This window comes from Lycorma delicatula, chromosome 5 (genome assembly GCF_047948215.1).
Source record: "Lycorma delicatula isolate Av1 chromosome 5, ASM4794821v1, whole genome shotgun sequence".
Taxonomy (NCBI): Eukaryota; Metazoa; Arthropoda; class Insecta; order Hemiptera; family Fulgoridae; genus Lycorma; species Lycorma delicatula.
Window position 1 is genome coordinate 82,150,982 of NC_134459.1, and position 20,007 is coordinate 82,170,988.

The 20,007-nt window shown below is 27.0% G+C and overlaps 1 protein-coding gene across 4 annotated transcripts in view; it reads right to left on the minus strand.

Annotated features, from left to right (window-relative positions):
- Positions 1–20,007, minus strand: part of LOC142325131 (uncharacterized) — a 73,957-nt gene that overhangs the window by 19,720 nt on the left and 34,230 nt on the right. For all 4 annotated transcript variants that reach the window (XM_075366497.1, XM_075366495.1, XM_075366499.1 and 1 more), the window contains exons 5-7: positions 19,008–19,102; positions 17,773–17,889; positions 11,621–11,856 (exon numbers count right to left, since the gene is read on the minus strand). In XM_075366497.1, the coding sequence (XP_075222612.1) occupies positions 11,621–11,856; positions 17,773–17,889; positions 19,008–19,102 (448 nt within the window). The remainder of the gene's footprint in view (positions 1–11,620; positions 11,857–17,772; positions 17,890–19,007; positions 19,103–20,007) is intronic.

Below are 20,007 nucleotides of genomic sequence, written 5' to 3' on the forward strand. Positions count from 1 at the left end.
ACAACTAAAAAGTAAGAAACATATATTGGTGGTGTAGTTTTATGAAATTCACTAAATTATATCCTATAAAAACAACTAATATGAAAATAGTGACTGATCATTCGAAATTTTATTTTCAATGCTACAGCAAAGAGATGTATTACATCAAAGGACTATGCTTTACTAGTAATAAATTTGTACATGAGCAAATCAATCATCATACTGTTAGCCCCAAGTTAGACTGAAAGAGTAAACACAATGCTTACTCTGATGATGGTAAATTATCTGATGTGGATTGTAGTAAAAGTTGGACTAAAGCAGTAGGGGAAGTAGAATTTACTTTAATTCTGTTCATAAATCAACCAGTGAGACTCCTAGTATTCTTCTGTTGGGAGTAAATCAGCAGGGTAAAGTACACCGATCATTTAGCAAAATTTGTAAATGATCATGTCAATGAAAATGTAAGAAATTTGAATGATTGAGATTTAAAGTAAAAAGATTGTAGTTGAACAAGCTACAACTAAGATAATAGCAGATAGATAAGAAAAAGAAAGAAGCTATTGTAAACAATAGTGGTTACTATGTTATGCCAAAAAATTTTGATAATACAGCAGGTACTACTCCGAAAGTCATACCTCGCTGGTCCATATGAAATTGCAAAAGTTTAACCAAATAACAGCAGGTATGTTGTAACGATATACAGCATCACAAATGTATCCAAAATAGTATGAAGGTATACAGGAATCTGCTAACATGAGATTTACTGAAACGCAAACAATTCATTAATATGATTCATTGTTATTATATGATCTTTTGATTAATTTTTTTCTTCATTTGATTTACTATGTGTTCATCAAGAATTCTTGTAATATTAATTTTGTTCAAGTGATTTTTTTTTTTATTATGAATTTGTAATTTTGTTATAAATTTTATATTATCGATTCAAATTTATGTGTATCAGTTCAAGGACAAATGTATGTCAGAGAGCATATAAGTATGATACAAAGTATGAGCGTAATAATCAATATATATATATAGCCACATCAAACACGGAAAAGAAGAGATGTGCAATAGATATTATTTATTACTTTATTTTCAATACATTGTTGATAAGATTACGCCTGGGTCATTTAATACAATAAAAAGATAATTATTTGCTGATTTATCAGTGAAATGATTTTCATTTTTTCTATTAAATAAAAACTTTTAAACAAGTAATTATCATAATTAAGTGACATAAATAAGCATTTCTTTCTATAGGTCTTTATAGAACAACATTCATGTTCAAGAAAGTAACTGTCTAGAATTGATGCTCATCAATACATAAATGTAATTTCTTAAATCAGTGGGCTGATATTTTCTATTAATCTTTTAACATAATTTTGCTAATTATATTTGTGATTTACACCAATTTTCTGATACAATTAGAAAAAAAATTATTTCCATTATTTTTTCAATATTTTTTTCAGAAATTCCTTTACTAAGGAATTTCCTCTGCCATACAACAAATAAAGTAAAATCCTCTATATCAACAGACATTTTGTAAATGAAACATTCAACACAGTGTATAGCATAACTGTCTGGAAAAACGCTTCATTTTAGAGCATCAAAGTTATAATCCAGTGTAAATTTACAATAAATTCCAATAAAATCTATTATATATAACCAAACACATTCTATGTTAAAAATGGGGAGAAATGTTTTCTACATTAATGAGGAGCCAGAGGATCTATTTTATTTGGCCATCAACCAACAGACCTTAGTCAATTAGATCTTTGTTTATAGGGGAAGAAGGATGAAAGTGGCTTGCTTTTCCAAGCTACTATTATCTACTATTACATGAGGGAACGGGGTAATGATTTCATATGACCTAAACAAAGTTAGCAATGAGGATAAAGTTTATTGACTATAACAACATTTTTTTTATAATATTTTACTACTAAGCAATAATAATTTTATATTAAATTATTTTAGACAATAAAATTTCACATCTTATATTTTTTTTATTAATTTTATTTACTAAAGCAAATAGAATAGCAAAATAAGTAAATATTTTAAACTGTAAATTTTTTTATAAATTGATTTTTAATTCTTTGAAAAACAGAGCAAATACTATTATTATTATTTATTTTTAAACATATTTTAAATTTATTTATTTATTTTTAAGAAAAATAAGGAACTGTTTGTCATTATAGTATTTACTACAAATAGATTCAACTTTTCATATACTACTGCATTAAAAAATTCTAGTTTCACTAAAGGATTTGCATCTGTATATAAATTGTTAATCAAAATGTGAGCATCAGGAACAATAAGAATAATCTTTTTTTTACTACAACTTGAAAATACTTTTTACACAAATATTTTTACTTAAGATGAGATGAATGAAATGATATGTGAAAAATGCCAAATCCTTGCAGGAATTAAACCCAGATCTAGAAAGAAAGTTGACTGAAAGGGAAGTTTTTATTTCTACACATAAAAATGTTTTTTACACATTTTCTGATTTTTGCTTTAGAATCAATTGGTTGTTCAGCTAAAAAAAATTACTATGCATTGACCTTTTCTCCTGAAATACCTACATATTAACAAACAATAATATTCAACGTAAAAAAAATATATAAATATTCTAAAATAAATACTAAAAAATATCTATATACATATACATAAAAGAATTAAGAGAAATAATCTAATGTAACATTATACAAATTTTAACTTCATGAGATAGTCCATTAATTCATTCATCATGCACATATATCAGAACACTTTTTAAGATTTGATTTAAAGAACTCATGTAAGTGAGATAATAACGTGATGCAAGGCCATTTCTGTGCGGTGAGTTTGCAATGAAGCAGTAAACCAGGAAGTTTAATTTTACATCAGCATCTGTGACAAAGAATAAATTGTGCCACTTCTCTAACTCTTTTAAAGGTCTTTACCCCCATCTTATGGTAATGTTAAAGATGATACTTCCCTCAATGCATTTAAAGAAAGATAGAAATTATTGTTAAGGATTATTTAAAGATTATTATTAAGGATTATATTAGAAAATATAAACTCTTAAACATGACAACTGTCATAACAGAATCCAATTTGTCTTCGTTTTTTAATACCCAATCATCTCAGGATATTTCATTAGAAATCATACAATAAGGATACCACGTATTAATCTGTCAATTTATACCGTACTGGAACTCATTCCACTGTTATCAATACAGTGGCAATGCAAAGTCTTTCTACCAAAGCTAAACAGATTATGCAATAAACAGCAATAGAAATTATTATCTGCATACAGTTCTGAAATATTCAATGAACATCTTGCACCATATGTAGTTTTTAAAAACAAACCTTCTTAGGCTTATTTCATTAATATTATACAAATTTTAAAAATATTTTTTTTAAAAGTTATTTTTTTAAAGAAAAAAATAATTATAAGACTGATGACATCTTAAAGACAACAGCTTTTTTTAGTGATTGTTTTTAATTTTATACCTTACTTTTATTTTTATTTGCATATAATAATTACCTACAAACTGAAAATAATTTGGGTTTCCTGCTTTTGAAAAATAACCTATTTGAATGACTATTTATTTATACAATATTGGTAAATAAATTTGAAAACCAAAGAAAGTAAAGATATAACCGTACCTAAAGCGTACTTTATTTTATACCATACAAAGCCGAGAATTATGAAAATCGACCTATGATTTTCATAATTCTTTTTAAAAAAATTTTTGGTACATAAGTATAAGAATGCGTTTATTTCCAACATTCTTAATAAGACTTTTATTATACTTTAGTAAAATGGTATGTTACAATTTATAAAGTTTTAAAAAATATTACCAATTACCACATTTTATATTGAATGATAACCATGAAATACTATAGAGCATACTATAATAAAAAAAAAGCTACAGAAAAGATAAAATGAATCAGATTTACATAAAGAAAATATACACTAGCTTTTAACCCTTCACAGGCGGAAACCCATGTACCTGTACTTACACTAGAGGTCGGAACCATCTATGTGACCAGCTATTTGTCTTCATGTAGTTACATATAAATTCCAAGAGATGGCAGATGTTCTTTCAATCATTTTGAGACAAGAATTCCTGGTACAACATGATTGAGAACCATTTAACTTCAGTTTTCAGTTGAGTTCAATGACCGTGTATATGTAACAAGACGTGTGCATTATTTTTCATCTTTTTTGCTCATTTTTAAGTAATTTGTTTACAAATTGTTCCTTCCAAAACTTCATTTTTGGCTTGCTTCATTTGAATTCAAACAAAATTTTCAAGACAAAAAATTAGAAGGAAATGAATAAAAATATTTATATTATTATTATAATAAATTATAATTCCAGGCCTTGGTGCACTATTTCTTCAAAATTGCTGTTTTTATATTACCATCAGTGTTACTACTGTTACTATTATTATTCAGTGTCTTTTACATGAAAAAAACTCAATGGAAAATGTAATCAAAATCATCACCTGTAGTTTGCAAATTCTAGGGTGCTAAGTGAGACTTGTGCCGTTTTCGCATAAGCTTTTTCTCACAAGACAATTAAACAGTGTTCCTTAACCAGACTGATGGCAGAATTCAGCAAGAACACAATGTAAATGTTGTTTTTATGCATGAATGCATGTTTTAAGTTACTTTAAATAGTTTTTGCATGAACATTTTTTTTGAAAATGTCTTCTGCCTACAGCCATAAAACATCATCGCCTGCAAAGGGTTAAAGATGACAATATTTAACCCTCCGAAATGTATAAAAAAAACCAGTATAGCGGGCCTGAGTAACAGATTCCTACTAATTATTATCAAAGTAGTAGAAAATATAATAATGGAGGAATCCAGAAAGACAAACAAGGAACCCTTTTAGTAATACAACAGGTGCATTTAACAATTGTATTTTGTTATACTGTCCGCTGACACACAATGAACAAAGACTTATATCATGAGAAAAGCTAACAGACTGAGTTATGGAATTCATGGGAACAAAAGCTTCAGTCATTGTTCTCATGCTTTAAGTTGGGTCCAGTCTGTCACATAAAAAGACTAGAAGTATTAATAGTTGGGGTAAACCATTTTGAAATGAGTTCTGGGAGATGAGTCAGCAAGATATTACAACATCAGTTTCACAAGGAGAAACTGCGAATAGATAGATAGTTGCGCGAGTTCGACGGAGTTCTGCAAACCAGTCCAGCGTAATGTTATGACATCATTCCAGCGAGGAGAGTCTGCAATGTGAGTCTGCAAGAAGAGAGTGTGAGATGTCAGCCAGTGAGAGCATTCTGTGGGGAGGACAGTAAAAGAATGAATTTCTAGTGTGAATTAAATTTGATACGATTAAAGTGACACCACAAGTAATTGCAGTAAACAAGAAATACTATCAGTGAGTTACTGTAAAATAATAAGTGAAAGAATTAATGTACTGAATTTAATTTGTAAACTGTTAGGATAGTTTTATTTTGGAAAGAGAGCAAAGGTATTTGCAGTGAACTTTAAACTTTTTTTATCTAGTACTGTACTACTGTTTGTTAATACAAGACTAGAGGTTAAAAAGAGTTAAGACTAGCAGTTTCTTTTGTTAGTGAGTCAGAATTCTGGTTTTCTATTCATTTAGCTGGAATAAATTCTGATGATTATTTTAAACTGTGCCTTGTGTGTAATCTCTGTTTACTATTACTATTACTATTGACATTTATGACTACTTGATGTGTAATATTATGATTATTATTCTTTGTTAATTATGTTATGCATTATGCTCTGTTTATATGTCATGTATTATGTTATGTATTAATTATTTGATTTGTTTGTTACTGACATTTAATATTATTATCGTTTACTACTATTCTTAGTACTATTATCCTGATTATTATTGAGGTTATAATTACTATGATTAATATTTGTGTATTTACTATTGTTCATTAATTGTTTTATTATTGTCACATTATTATTATTACTATCACCATTGTCATTAATATTGATTTGTCTTTTAATTATGAGCATTTTAAACCAATAAACACAGTAATTATATAAACATTCTAAATTATCTAAACATTCAATCTCTCAATATCCTGATCAAACCACGTACATGCGACAATACCTTTCTCAATGCATTTAAAGAAAGATGGTAATTATTAAGGATTAGAAAAACCAAGAGGATATAAACAAACTCTTTTAAAAAAATTACAACTGTCATAATAAAATCCAATTTGTGTTCGATTTTTATTACAACATTACGATCCAACATTTGCACAAATCTTCAATTAAAATTCAAAAACTGCTGGGTCAATCTGAATAGTTTTTTTACCACCATTTATAATTTTAAGGATGGTTTTACATATAAATTTATCCAAACAACTCCATAATTAGATAAACTGGTTTTAATAGTGAGATGTTATTTTTTGTGTTGTAATAATTTAAGTCGCCGATTAAATTACACTCATAAGTTATAAATCTCATTAAATGAAATTTGAAAAACGACTGCAATTTATTTTAGTATTTCATTTATCTAAACTCGGTAAACTAATCTTGCACTATCAGTTATTAACTAAATAGAAAATTTTATTGTTTTACCATTTTTATAGGTGGGCAAGGGAAGTAATTTTTCATACCAAGCACAACCTGCCACTAAATGTATAATAATTATATTTGTAAATAATAATGAATTTCATTTTCATGATACTGTTTCACATAAAACTGTGCAAACATATATCAATTCATGTCATTTGAATTTTGTAATTTTTTTTATGATTTGAATGTTTTAGGTGTGAAATTATAAAACCTGGATTTAACAAATTTTCAGATACAACTTACTTTAATAAGAAATAATAGAAATGTCTGAAATTTTTGATGCGTATTATTTCTTCACTTGAAACATTTATCAGTGAATCAACCCTCTTCCGAAGAAAAAAATAATTTTTGGCATTTACTTACTCAGAATAAACTTTAAGAACCCACCTAATACAAAGACAAAAAATTAAAACTGCTTCTTTTACTAAAACAATATTGCAGCATACTGTTAGTAACAGTAATGTTAACCTGGATAATTACTGCATTCTGTAAATGAATTTTTGAAGCACAATATAATTACTATTTCTATATGGTGAATATTCCAATGACAAGATAAATATTTTTAAAAAACTGATGCACAGATGGAATTTATATTGATATTACAAATGGAGTAAAATTTTTATCTCAATATCAATTATTATAATCCATAATAATCTGAAATTTTTAATATATGATTTCCACATATATCTGATTTATAATTTTCTGACTACAGAGGTAAAGGATACGTTGAGGTGGTATTTTTTTCTTACAACAGCTAAGGTCATTCATAAAGTGGATATCATAAATGACAACAGCAAAAAAATAACCATTGTAGAAAAGAAAAAACACCATACTGATAAATTTTAAAGTGTAAAAAGAAAGGTACTTAAGGAATTTGCAGTGAAATGTACAACACATTGTAGAGAGAAGAAAAAAAAAAAAAAATATATATATATATATATACATCAGATACCATAAGGTAATAAAAATTTTGTAAATGTAACTGAACTGTTCACATTTTAATAAAAAAAATATATAATAATAAAAATACCATGCAAAGATGAAAACTGCACAAGGCTTGCTTAAATTTAATTCTAAACTTTCTACAAGCAAAATCATAATGGAATAGTCAATTTTTTAAATATTAATAATCACAATAGTAAAGGAACCAGCAGTTTTTTGTGTTTTTTTTTTCATTGTTTCTAGAATTAAATACCAAGAAATTCAAAAACCAAAATAGACACGTTGTAAAAAATTATTTTGTTTCTATAATCAATGAAGATATTATTTAAAACTAGACTACAATAATCACCCAACCTTTTTAAAATAAAATACAATTGTATCATACAACTTCAAACAAAACCAAAATATAGCTTACCTATAATGCAAAACACTGATTACCAAACATAAACTTAACATTCTATTGCAAGATATACATATGTAAATTAACTTAATATTTCCTTTTTTTCACATGAATTATTATTTTTTGAGATAAGCTTTGTTCCTCCTCCTTATGGAAGGTCTTCTGATGATCTGGTCTCCTTAGTCTTAGATTATACCAACATTCACAAACAAAGAAGAATAATTTACATGCTGGGTAGCAGTAGTCTGACAGAAGATTTCCAGTAAAAGGAAGAAAGAAGCTTGTCTCAACAACAAAAATAATAGATTTGTTTAAATAATGAAACTACTAAGTTAATATTTATGTGTTTGAAAATAGAGTGCATACAAACAATAAACAAATTAATATAAATGAATTTAATAAAAAATGTAATTATAAAACAAGAGTGCACAGTTTTTAAATTGTTTGCAAAAATGAGTGAAATGTATGAAAAATTAGCAATTTCTTTATTTATAATTAATTAACTTAAATTACAATTAACATAATTATATGACTATACAAAAACCAATATTACTTCAAAATTATTAAATCTTCAGATTACCTGTTCAAAATGTACTATTCATAATAAAATTTTATATAATTTATAAATCTTTTTATATTAATAAAAATTCCATACCGAAAAAAGTTTCTATTCTTTCCATATTCCAAAAATTGATTGATTTTTTAAATAAATTATTATGTATACAAATAATGCAATTCAATTAAAGCATTCATTAAGATTTGATGACAATGAGCCAACATAATCAATGAGGGAATAAAAAAAGATGTCAATAATACATAAAACTACTAATAAACACACAAACTATGAAAATTTAAATTATTTTCTATAATTTCTTCTGATTTTAATATAGTATAAACATATTAAACTATTTAATTTACAGACAGTAATTAAAATTAGATATTTTGGATTACAGAAGAAAGCATTATATACCAAAATAAATAGATTAATAGAGAATATTTTACTAGACAAAGATTGAAATTTTTTTTCATTTATTATAAAAAAATGTTACTTTTGCCAACTTTCACAGATCGCTTTTGTATGGTCTGTCTTTAAAACTAGAACTTTATAGAGATATTCACAAATTACAGTACATTTGGATTAATATACTACACTATAAGTTTACCAAGCTTCCCAAAATAGAGAATTAGCACTTACAATAAAATAGAGAAATAGTCGACTAGAAAAATGATTAAAAGATATTTGTTCCAACAGGCCTAACTAATAACATTAATATCTTTTTGTAAACAAACAGATGAATGTGGAATATCACCTTTTTTACGTTCACTAAATCAAACTATAATTTTCATTTAAATCATTTTTACCAGTATCAATTTAAATAACGTATAAAACATACATGCATAACTTATTAAAAAAAAAATTATATAATAACAATGGCTTGTAATCAATATGAAAAGATACAATAAGTCAAAATAAAATTAATTAACAATAAAAAAATATTTTTTTGTTAGTATAAGGAAACTATTACAAAATTTTCTTCAATAAATATGAATATTGTAGAAGAATAATATTGTTAATAAATCAATATATGTTTAAAAATACCATTAACTACTGTAACAAAATAACATCAGTTTTTATAATTACAATATCCATTCATTTATTAAGAGACACTCAACCGATAATAATGCAAGAAAGTATCTGTGATACTTAAAGATTTCTAAAAAGTAACACCAATGAACTTAAAAAATAACAAAATCAAATAAATTAAGATACAAATTTATAGAAATGATCTTTCTAAAATTTACATTAAAATAGATTTTTAATCATTAGAAATAATTATCCATCACTTAATGTCCATGAAACCTTAATTATTTTATTGTTTATATTCCATAATGGAGTATTTTAAAAAATCATCCAAATCAAACCAGAAAAGATAATTCATTTAACAGTGCTACTTGTGATATTATTTTACAAAGCTACAGTAATTTAAATAAAGGCAGATATACATTATAATATTATTTTTACTAACAGCATGTTAGTTATTATACCTAAAAAACTAATTAAGAATTTTAATCTTGCAATAAAAAAATAGTTCTAAATAAATTATTTATCTGGAACTAGGGTATAATAAAACTTGTAAGCCCTAAAAAGAACACAAGAGTACATACAGGACAAGTTATTTAAGACTTATTGAGAAGAAAAAGTATAATTAAACAAAAAAAATATAAATTTAAACATGACAAAAAAAGAAAACAGAAAAAATTCTTAATTGGAATACATCAGTCATCCAGAAGTTTCTTAAAATACATTTGCTGATAGTGCACCTGGAATGTTAAAACACTCACAAAAGTCAAAGAAAAACAATTAATTTTGGAAATAACCTTCTCACAGGTTCAGCATGGGTAAAGAACTGTATCTTACTAACAATACATAACCAGGCTAAAATAACACAGAGAGATACAAAAAACATTTTTGTGTGAAATGTAACCCACCCCTTATTAAAGATCTGAAATGTAAACAATCATTGCTAATGCCTGTCCAGGGCAATTAATATTGTAACTGAACAAAACAAAAGACTACAAAAAATAATTATAATTACAAAGTAAAACTTTCAAGTTTCACATAATGGCAGACAGTGCACAAATTACTACTATAGGTGTGAATAATTAACCCACAGAAATCAAGAGAGATATACTGATAACTAGTTCAGACATTAATATCATTAATCAGTAGTTAAAATTACATTACTAAAGATAAAGACTAGGTAATGTAGGTACTTAGATTTTTTAAATACATAAAGCCTGACAATAAAAATCCTAGAATTTTCAGTATCCCAGTAATACAACTATCAGAAGTATAAAAATAAGAAAAAATTTCATACGAGAAAAAATACACATAAATATATATATATATATTATATATTTAATATATAATATATATATATTAAAAATACTAACTTCCATTTTTTTTTAACTCAAAGCTCTAGTCTTAATTTTTTTGAATGGATACAAAAATTACCCCAAATAAGTTAACATTTACACAAATTTGTATTAAAAAAGGTATAAAAATAGTCAAATACTTCATATTAAATATACTAAAATTCTATGACTTCAATATTATGACTAGTAAACAACAAAGCATTTGACAAATTTTAATCAGATACAAAAAAAAATTTCTCTAATGGAATGTTCTCTTAGCAACATCACAAAGTAACAGGCAGTATATTGCCCTTTACTTTTAAACGAAGCAGTTTTTCTAATAAGAAAAAGGCTATATTTGAAACCTTGGAGCATTAATGATTAATGTCATCATTACAGTCACTCTGAGAAAAATTCACCTTTAAGAAGTTACAAAGATAATTAGGTTGAGCATCCCTCGTTTTCTTTTCATTAACAATAACACTAACATAAAGAACTGCGATTATCAATAAATGTAAAAATATAAAAGATGTGATGTGATTAATAGGTAACAAAATAAAACATTAAGAAATGATAACTAACAAAATTATATATAATTAGGACAAAAAAAAAGAGAATAAAAAAATCAGATCAATCATTCCTTCTTATTAGAGTATCTATAATTATCAGGTAAACTGTGTAGATTAGAAGGTAACCAAGGATAAGATTGTAAGTTAGGTCAAAGATCTGTAACAGGACCAGACATGGTTACATGTGGTGAATGTAATGAACCACTGCTTAGACTGCTCATCAACGACTCACCTGAACTAGGACCTCCTCCTCCTCCTCCACCACTTCCACCACCTCCACCACCACTACCACTGCTGCTGTTACCCCCGCCAACTCCTCCACCAATACCAACATTACTACTTCCATTGCTGCCACCACCAACAGTGATGCCACCACATCTTTCTGATGGATGATCACTACGACTCTTTTCTTCAGACACTAAACCATTAGGCATCTTCTTCTGTAAGACACTTAACAGCTGTTCAAAACTGTAATGAAATGAAGAAAAATTACTTCACTTTCATTTATTTTCTTAATCAGTAGTTAAGACACATTAGAAAATGTAAAAATAAATCCATAGAGACCTTTACCAGACAAGAAATCTATAAAATTCTGTAATTCTAAAAGTTTTTTGGGTACTCACCTTAAATACATGAAAAAATAAATAAATTGTCATAACAATTTCAAGCCATGGATATATATCTCATTTGATAATTCTTAGTCCATGCACATAAGAAATTATAAATTTGACGCAACTGTTTTGGGAAGAAGACGCAAAAAAGAATATATTCTTCTAATTTTGTTTCACACAATATTAGATCAAATATAAAGAAAGAGGTTGTAACGATTTGAGATAATATTCAAAATTATTAGAATACTAGCTATAAAAAGATAATAACATGTCTATATAATTGGCTATTATTGTTCTCAAGTCAATCTCTTTAATATATATACACTGGTATAAGGACTTGTCATAGTCTCATTGTCAAAATCCTCTAAGAAATCCACTTTGAAGTGTTAAGTACTGCTGTTAATAATCCTTTATGGACACTATAAGATGTCAAAAGAATGTTGTTTCAGCTTATTCTTATTTTTTGAAAACTGAAAGAAGTTGTAGGGGATAATCTGATGACTAAGAAAGATAGGAAACAGTCATGTTATTCTTGCCCAAGTAACTTTTTTTCTTTTCCTGTTTAGCCTCCGGTAACTACCGTTTAGATAATACTTCAGAGGATGAATGAGGATGATATGTATGAGTGTAAATGAAGTGTAGTCTTGTACATTCTCAGTTCGACCATTCCTGAGATGTGTGGTTAATTGAAAACCCAACCACCAAAGAACACCGGTATCCACGATCTAGTATTCAAATCCGTGTAAAAATAACTGGCTTTACTAGGACTTGAATGCTGGAACTCTCGCCTTCCAAATCAGCTGATTTGGGAAGACGCTTTCACCACTAGACCAACCTGGTGGGTTGCCCAAGTAACTGAGTGTTTTGAAGTACACTGTAAGGTAGGGCACTGTTGCTGTTAAATCAGTCACTTGTTTTTTCCCAGGAATTCACACAGTCACTGCACATTATCAACACTTTATTTATGAAATATTCTAAATGGTCTTGATACTGATTCTCATGAATAAGCTGCAAACATCCTGTAATATTTTTATGAGTTTCACTGGTTGTGATGTGCACATATGGTCATCAACATCAACTGCTGCTGAACAGCAACGAATTGCAAATCTGAATTAAACATTTATTTACATTCCCCAAGAAAAATACATAACTTTATGCAACCCCCATCTTTTTTTTAACAAACAATCTCAAAATTCACTAAATGACACATGCAAAATTTCAAACATCAATACTCCCCACATCAGCAAGCTTCATGCCATCAGACATAATTCCACCAAACATGCTGGTATTCTCACCCAGTAGTTCATTTCACTACACGGCCAGTATACATATATCATAATCCAAGTTCAAAATTTTGATAACACCTCATGTAAATAAATATTAAGAGAAAAAAGTACAATATATAAACTGACAATGAAAGATCATGATTTATAAATTAAACAAAAGATAATCTGAAATGCTAAGTACTTATCTATTAAAATAAATATTTTTTTATAATACAAATACACTGTAAATTTGTAATAATTTAAACAAATGGAAAAACTTCCAATATATTAGAAAAAATTAAAAATTCTTTACTTTAAAATGCACTAAAAAATAAATAATTATTTTTAGAAAGCAAAATAAAAGTATGGGGTTCTTACTGTTATAAAAAGTGAGGACTTTGATCTTCTGGTAAAGCCCATCAGGGCTAGGAACAGAGGGGGTGGTGTGGTGACTAGAATTATCACAAGGCAAGTGCTTCCCCTACAAGGATCACGAGAAGGGGCTTTGATATTTTTTTCCATTAATATTTTGTGGCGATATTTGCTGAACCATTAAGGCCATTTGTAACTGATGTTCCACTAAATAACAAAATTCTAATTTTTTTCTCAAGCAAGGCCATTTTTAATTTCATCTAAACAAAATAATGAATAAATTTGTAAATTAAGTGTTGATGACACTTAACTATGTCTTTAACTATATGTAAACTGCTAAAAGTGATTTTTGTACAGTAAAAATGTTAAATAAATATAATAAAACATTTTAAGGAATATTATGTTATAATGTAGGCTGTATTAAAATTTACAATTTTATCTTTAATTTCATCACTAACATTACTAACATAATACAAAAATGAACTATATTTATTTATTTTTTTAGTACCTGAAAATCATGCAATTATAACTATATTAATTCTATTATAGAATGAATACATCATGAGAATAAAATAAACAAATAATACATAACAATAAAATAAGACACAAAAATACATAAGAGTATGTATTTTTGTGTCTTGTTTTTTGAAAAAAAAATCATTTTCATGTTAAATCACAGATTATGTCAATTATATTGGTACTGAGGACAAAAAAAAAACTTATCTTTTATGGTAAGCTATTTACACAAAAAAAATTTAAATAGTTGCTTTTTAATATTACTAGTTCTGGTAATTTTTTTTGTGTAGATACCTAGTTAGTTATAACTTTTCAATAATGTATAAAACATCCTTTTCATGTAATGCTATTTAGTATTTTTTTTTTATTGTAAAGTATTTCTAAGTTTAGAGGAATATTCATGATCACTAGTAATCCTGTATACAGAATGTCAAAAATATGGAAACCCCTCAACAGTTAGAATACTGTAATTTTCAGGACAAGGTATCGGCCAACTACTTTATCTTTTGATGAGAAATAAAATTTCATCCCCTTCTTGGGGGGTGGCCCAGGGGTTGTAACTCAAAATATTTTAAATGGTAATGAACTTTGTAAAATAATAATTTTAAAGGTCTCTTTAAAACAAGAACAATAGTATAAATAAAAAGCTGGTACGTTACCTCTACCCGAAATGATGGCGGGATAAAGTCTGGATTTTGAATTTTATTAATTTTAATAAGTTCAAATAATAAAATTAAATAAAAAGAGATTAAACTGGATTAAATTAAAAATTTAATCTAATTTAATTAAAATTTATTTTAAAATAACAAAAATTTTTTTAACCAAACAAATTGTCTTTGTTCCCAATTTAATGAGTAAATAAATGAAAATATAGTCACCTAATCATGCTGATCAAGCTTATCATTGATGGTCTCGTACCATTGTTGCAAAAATGAAGCTTACTTCATTGTTGTGAAGTATTCCATTTAGAGCGTTTCATCGTTACTCTGATAGTTTCTTATGAAAATTTACTGTGATCAGTTGGCTAATTGATTTTGTCTACCTTTACCATGTTTGTAAGCCACTTTTGTTATTTACATATTTTTTACCTTTTTGTAATTGTTTTTTACTGAATTAATTTTTTCTATACTACCTGCTAACATTGCTATCAACATGTCACTTGGTGAACAGGAGAGGTTCACATTTTTAATGATGAGGAGCTTTAGTGTTAAATTTCAGTAATATAATGAGGTCTGTGAATTGTTCAATGCAACATTTAATAATCATAAAGCTATTTCAAAAGGTACAGTATCAAAAACCAACAAACAAGTTGAAGAAAACAGGGAGCATTGAAAATAGGGAAAACCCAAGGAGGCCTAAATCTATAATAAATCGTTAGAGATTAAGAAAGAATTTATTGAGAATCCTCATTCCTGGACTCGAACAGCAGTAAAAGAACATAACACCAGCCAAAGTTCAGTTATTCAAACATTAAAAAGTGAAAATTTCAAATCCTTCAAAATCTGTCTGGTGCAAGAGCTTAATGAAGATGACTATGATCAAAGAGTTGAGTTCTGTGAAATAATGATGAACAATATTTGAGCAGATCCTAATTTATTAAACACAGTTTTTAGTGATGAGGCCACTTTTTTTTTATAATGGCAATGTAAATCACCATAATTGTCAATACTGGACTGATATTATTAATCCATACTGGTAATGTGAGGCACATACACAGTATCCAGTCAAAGTAAATGTAGGGGCAGTTTTGTTAGTAGATGATTGATAAGGCCTATACTTACTGATGGAAATTTAAACACAGTGATATAGAGGCTTTGCTTCTCAAACATATCATTCCAAACATTGTTGGCCCCAATTTCCCTCCATTAAAACCCATCAGGGCTAGACACGGGGGGGGGGGGGCGATCAGAATCATCACAAGCAGGTGTTGTCTTCTCCTATGGGGGTTGGGATGACTCCAACTTCCAAAACATTTTATTTCAACAAGATGGTGAACTATCTCATTTCAGTCTTCAGGTACATGAAATTTTAAATGCATTTTTCCTGGAAGATGGATTGGCCGAAGGGCTCAAGTAGAATGCCCAGCGAGATCACCCAACTTGTCATCATTGGTTTACTTTCCATGAAAATATTGTTTATCATATAATATTCTCCAAGATATCAATGATTTACAAAATAGAATTTGCCAATCAGCACAAAATATCACTGAATAATGTAGTTTTATCATTTTGTAACCAACTGGCACACTGTCAAACAACAGAAGGAGAACATTTCGAACATTTATTAATATGAAATGCAAGTAAATTAGCAAACGTTTTGCTTAATAAATATTTTTTTTTTTTATAAATAAATTTATTCGATAATATCCATTTAATCAAATTTTTATAAATTTATTTATTTGCAATAACAGTTTCTTAAATTATTGCTATTATCAATATAGTTTTTTCAAAATCCAAATTTTATCCGCCATCCAAATTTATCCACTGCCATTGTACCAACTTTTTATTTATAGTATTTTTCTTGTTTTAAAGAGACCTTTAAAATGATGCAACACACAAAGGGTAATGCCCTCTGTGTGTATATTTAAAATATTTGAGTTACAACCCCTGGGTCATCCCACAAGAAGAGGTTGAAATTCTATTTCTTATCAAAAGGTAAAGAGTTGACAGATACCTTATCCTGAAAGTTACAATATACTACCTAAAATGGTTTTTGAAGTTGCTGAAGAGTTTCCATATTTTGACTCACTATATATATATATATAAACACTAAAAAGTGTTTAAAACATCTTTATATATTTATTTGATTGATTACACAATTTAATTTTTTTAATAAATCATGGTAACGCCAGTAATTTCATCAACATAAGCACAGTAAAGGATTACCTTACCTACTTTTTTCTAAAACAATAATATCCATATTATTTACCATGATAATAATTTAAGGGTTTACAAAGCAATCTTCTTTTTTTTAAGTATAAATCAACAAATCTGTATTTATAAAAAAAAAAAAAAGATGTAAAAAGTAGAAAAACTAGCAACCAATACACACACATTAATTAAAACAGCAATAATATTAATAATAATTAAGATAAACAGTAAGAAATTAAGGTGAGTAAAGGAGAGGGGACAGCATCCACTCAAAGAGGAAATTAAATGTAGTTACATAAACCACCAGACCAATATTAATATCCTGTTGAAGGAAGTCATACATGGTACTGCCAGAGGCAATCTTGAGTTAATCCATACCCCAACATACAGTAACATCTTAAAAATTAAAATTTGTTATTTCATAAAATACTACAAAATATTACTTATTTATTACATCAAAATATTAATCATATAAATATAAAACAAAAATTAAAAATTTAAATATGTTATCATTAAAAAAATAAAATAGTAATTAAAAACAGCAAGTAAAGCAAGTGTATAAATTTGTAAACATTTCAGGGGTGAAAATGATAACTGAAATCTAAATGTTGAAAAATTAAAATTTATCATTTGCAATCTAAAATAAGTAAATAAGATGTTTTAAAGTATTTATTTTAATCCTAAAATAATAAAAGAATCCTAATAAAACCTAAAAACTAATAAATAAAATCTAAAATATATTTTACTTACTTTTGAACTTTAGCTTCAGCAGCTTTACGGGCATCAACTGCTTCTTGAAGTTCTCTACGAAGTTGCAACTTTTCATTTTCTAATATAACAAGTTCCTGTTGATTTGATTCTTGTACACTAAAAAAATTAAACTAAATTAAAAATCAGCGAAAACCAATCAGTTATAATACAAAAACAAAGAACATGTAAACAAGCAATTTATCTAAATTTCATACAAACGTTTTATAGCAATTTATCTCTGCAAACTTTTGTAACTGTTAATTTCCTAAAAGATATAACAAATAAAATTTTTATACTCTACATCTTCACTAAGAATTACTACAAAATATTTACTTAAGAAAATCGCTTTTGGATATTCCAAACAATTCACCAAATCTAAGAAATTCTCTGTTTTATTGTTTGGTATCACATTTTTATATCTGTAAAAAATTATATGCAATATGCAGTCACACTTTGAGGTACATAGCTGTTGATATAACTCATACCAAAATAAAACCTAGAATTTAATAAACTGAATGAATATACTCATACTACGATCAAGTAAAGGTTAAAGCAAATAAATAGCAGCACAAATACAGCTCGCACTGAACACAGCTTATATCATCCACTGCAAAGAGAATCTGGAGGACATGCATGTCCTAACAGCACATGCAAATCAGTTAACATCTGAAAATTATCAACATTCTCAATAATCAAACTAGGTTTTATTAAAACTATAAAAATATTCCTTGTTTTACATATTTAAAAAATCTAATTTTTAGAAGCACATGGTATTTTTATCAATAATAATCACAACTACGTAGGGCACATCTCAAATATTTACTCTTACGACAAAACAGTTTTAATTTGAAGAATTCATAAAAACCAGTCTCAATTAAAAAAAGTACAATTTATTTTTAAAATATCCTAATAAATCACTAATAATTCTGAATGCAAGAAAACAATTAGATTTTATCTAAATGGTATTAATACTAACTAAAATACAAGATGATGATTAAGACCATTTCATTCAAGTTCATACATGAATACTTCCTAAATAACATTGAATTACATTTAAATTATTTTTAAGTATTTTACACACATTTTTAATATTTATATATAATATACTATACAACAAAATATGTAAAACTGGTTTTATATAAAATTTGAAGGATGGATAAAACCTCAAAAGAACTAAAACAATTTTTTTTTTTAAATTAAAAAATCATTCATATAAAGCAAATCAGTTAACCAACCTATTATGAACCATTACAGTTTTAACTTGCTCTTCTAATCTTGTCAACCTCTCATGTAACAAGTCTCGATCACTGGTAACTTCTTTTAACTTTTTCTGAAATAATTAAATTCAGGTTACTGAAAGAATCAATTTAAAAATAAGCACACTGAAAATCATGGACAAAAAAAATAATTTAATTTGAACAATATAACACCATAGCAAGAAACAATTATTATGTAAAATTAATCTATACAATTCAATACCATAATAACACAACCCAAACTCAATACAACTATAATTGCATCAGCCTTATTTGAAGAAAATTAAAAAAATAATAATCAAAGGGTATAAATTTTAAATTACAGTACAGATGTGCAATTGTTTTTAGATAATATTTTTTTTAGCAGCTAATGAATTATTAAAAAATTGAATCCAGTCACCAAATTCACATATCCAAATTTAAATCCACTATACCTAAAGAATTAAAGGTAGATTTAAATAAAATTTACAACACATTTTTCTAGCAATAATTAAGGTGTAATCATGTTTCTGACAAAATGATATAAAACTGCAGCCAACAGAAAAAAATTAGTATTTTCAAAAATATAAGTAATTATTTTGAAAGAGATTTCTAAGAAAATTCAATAAAATATAATCACATACAGGTTATACAGCAAGTAATATATAAATAACAGCTAGTTACTTTAATATTATTGTAATCATTAATATTGGAGAGAAAGATATAAACTGTCCACTCATATTTTTTTCATAAATTCATTAACATATAACCAATAAAAAACTTAAAAGACAAACAATATAAAATGCAATGTGCAAGTAATAAGAGTAGAAGCAACTTATGTTTTGAGGTGAGGGGGGAGGGAAAATGACAGGAAGAAAATAGGTTTATGTGATGGGTAAAAGAGAATTTCCTACGTAAAGCATAGGTGATGAGTGGGAGGAAATAGTGGGAGGGGGTAGCCAAGCCACAACCAATCTTGTTTGGTTATGGCCGTGTCAAT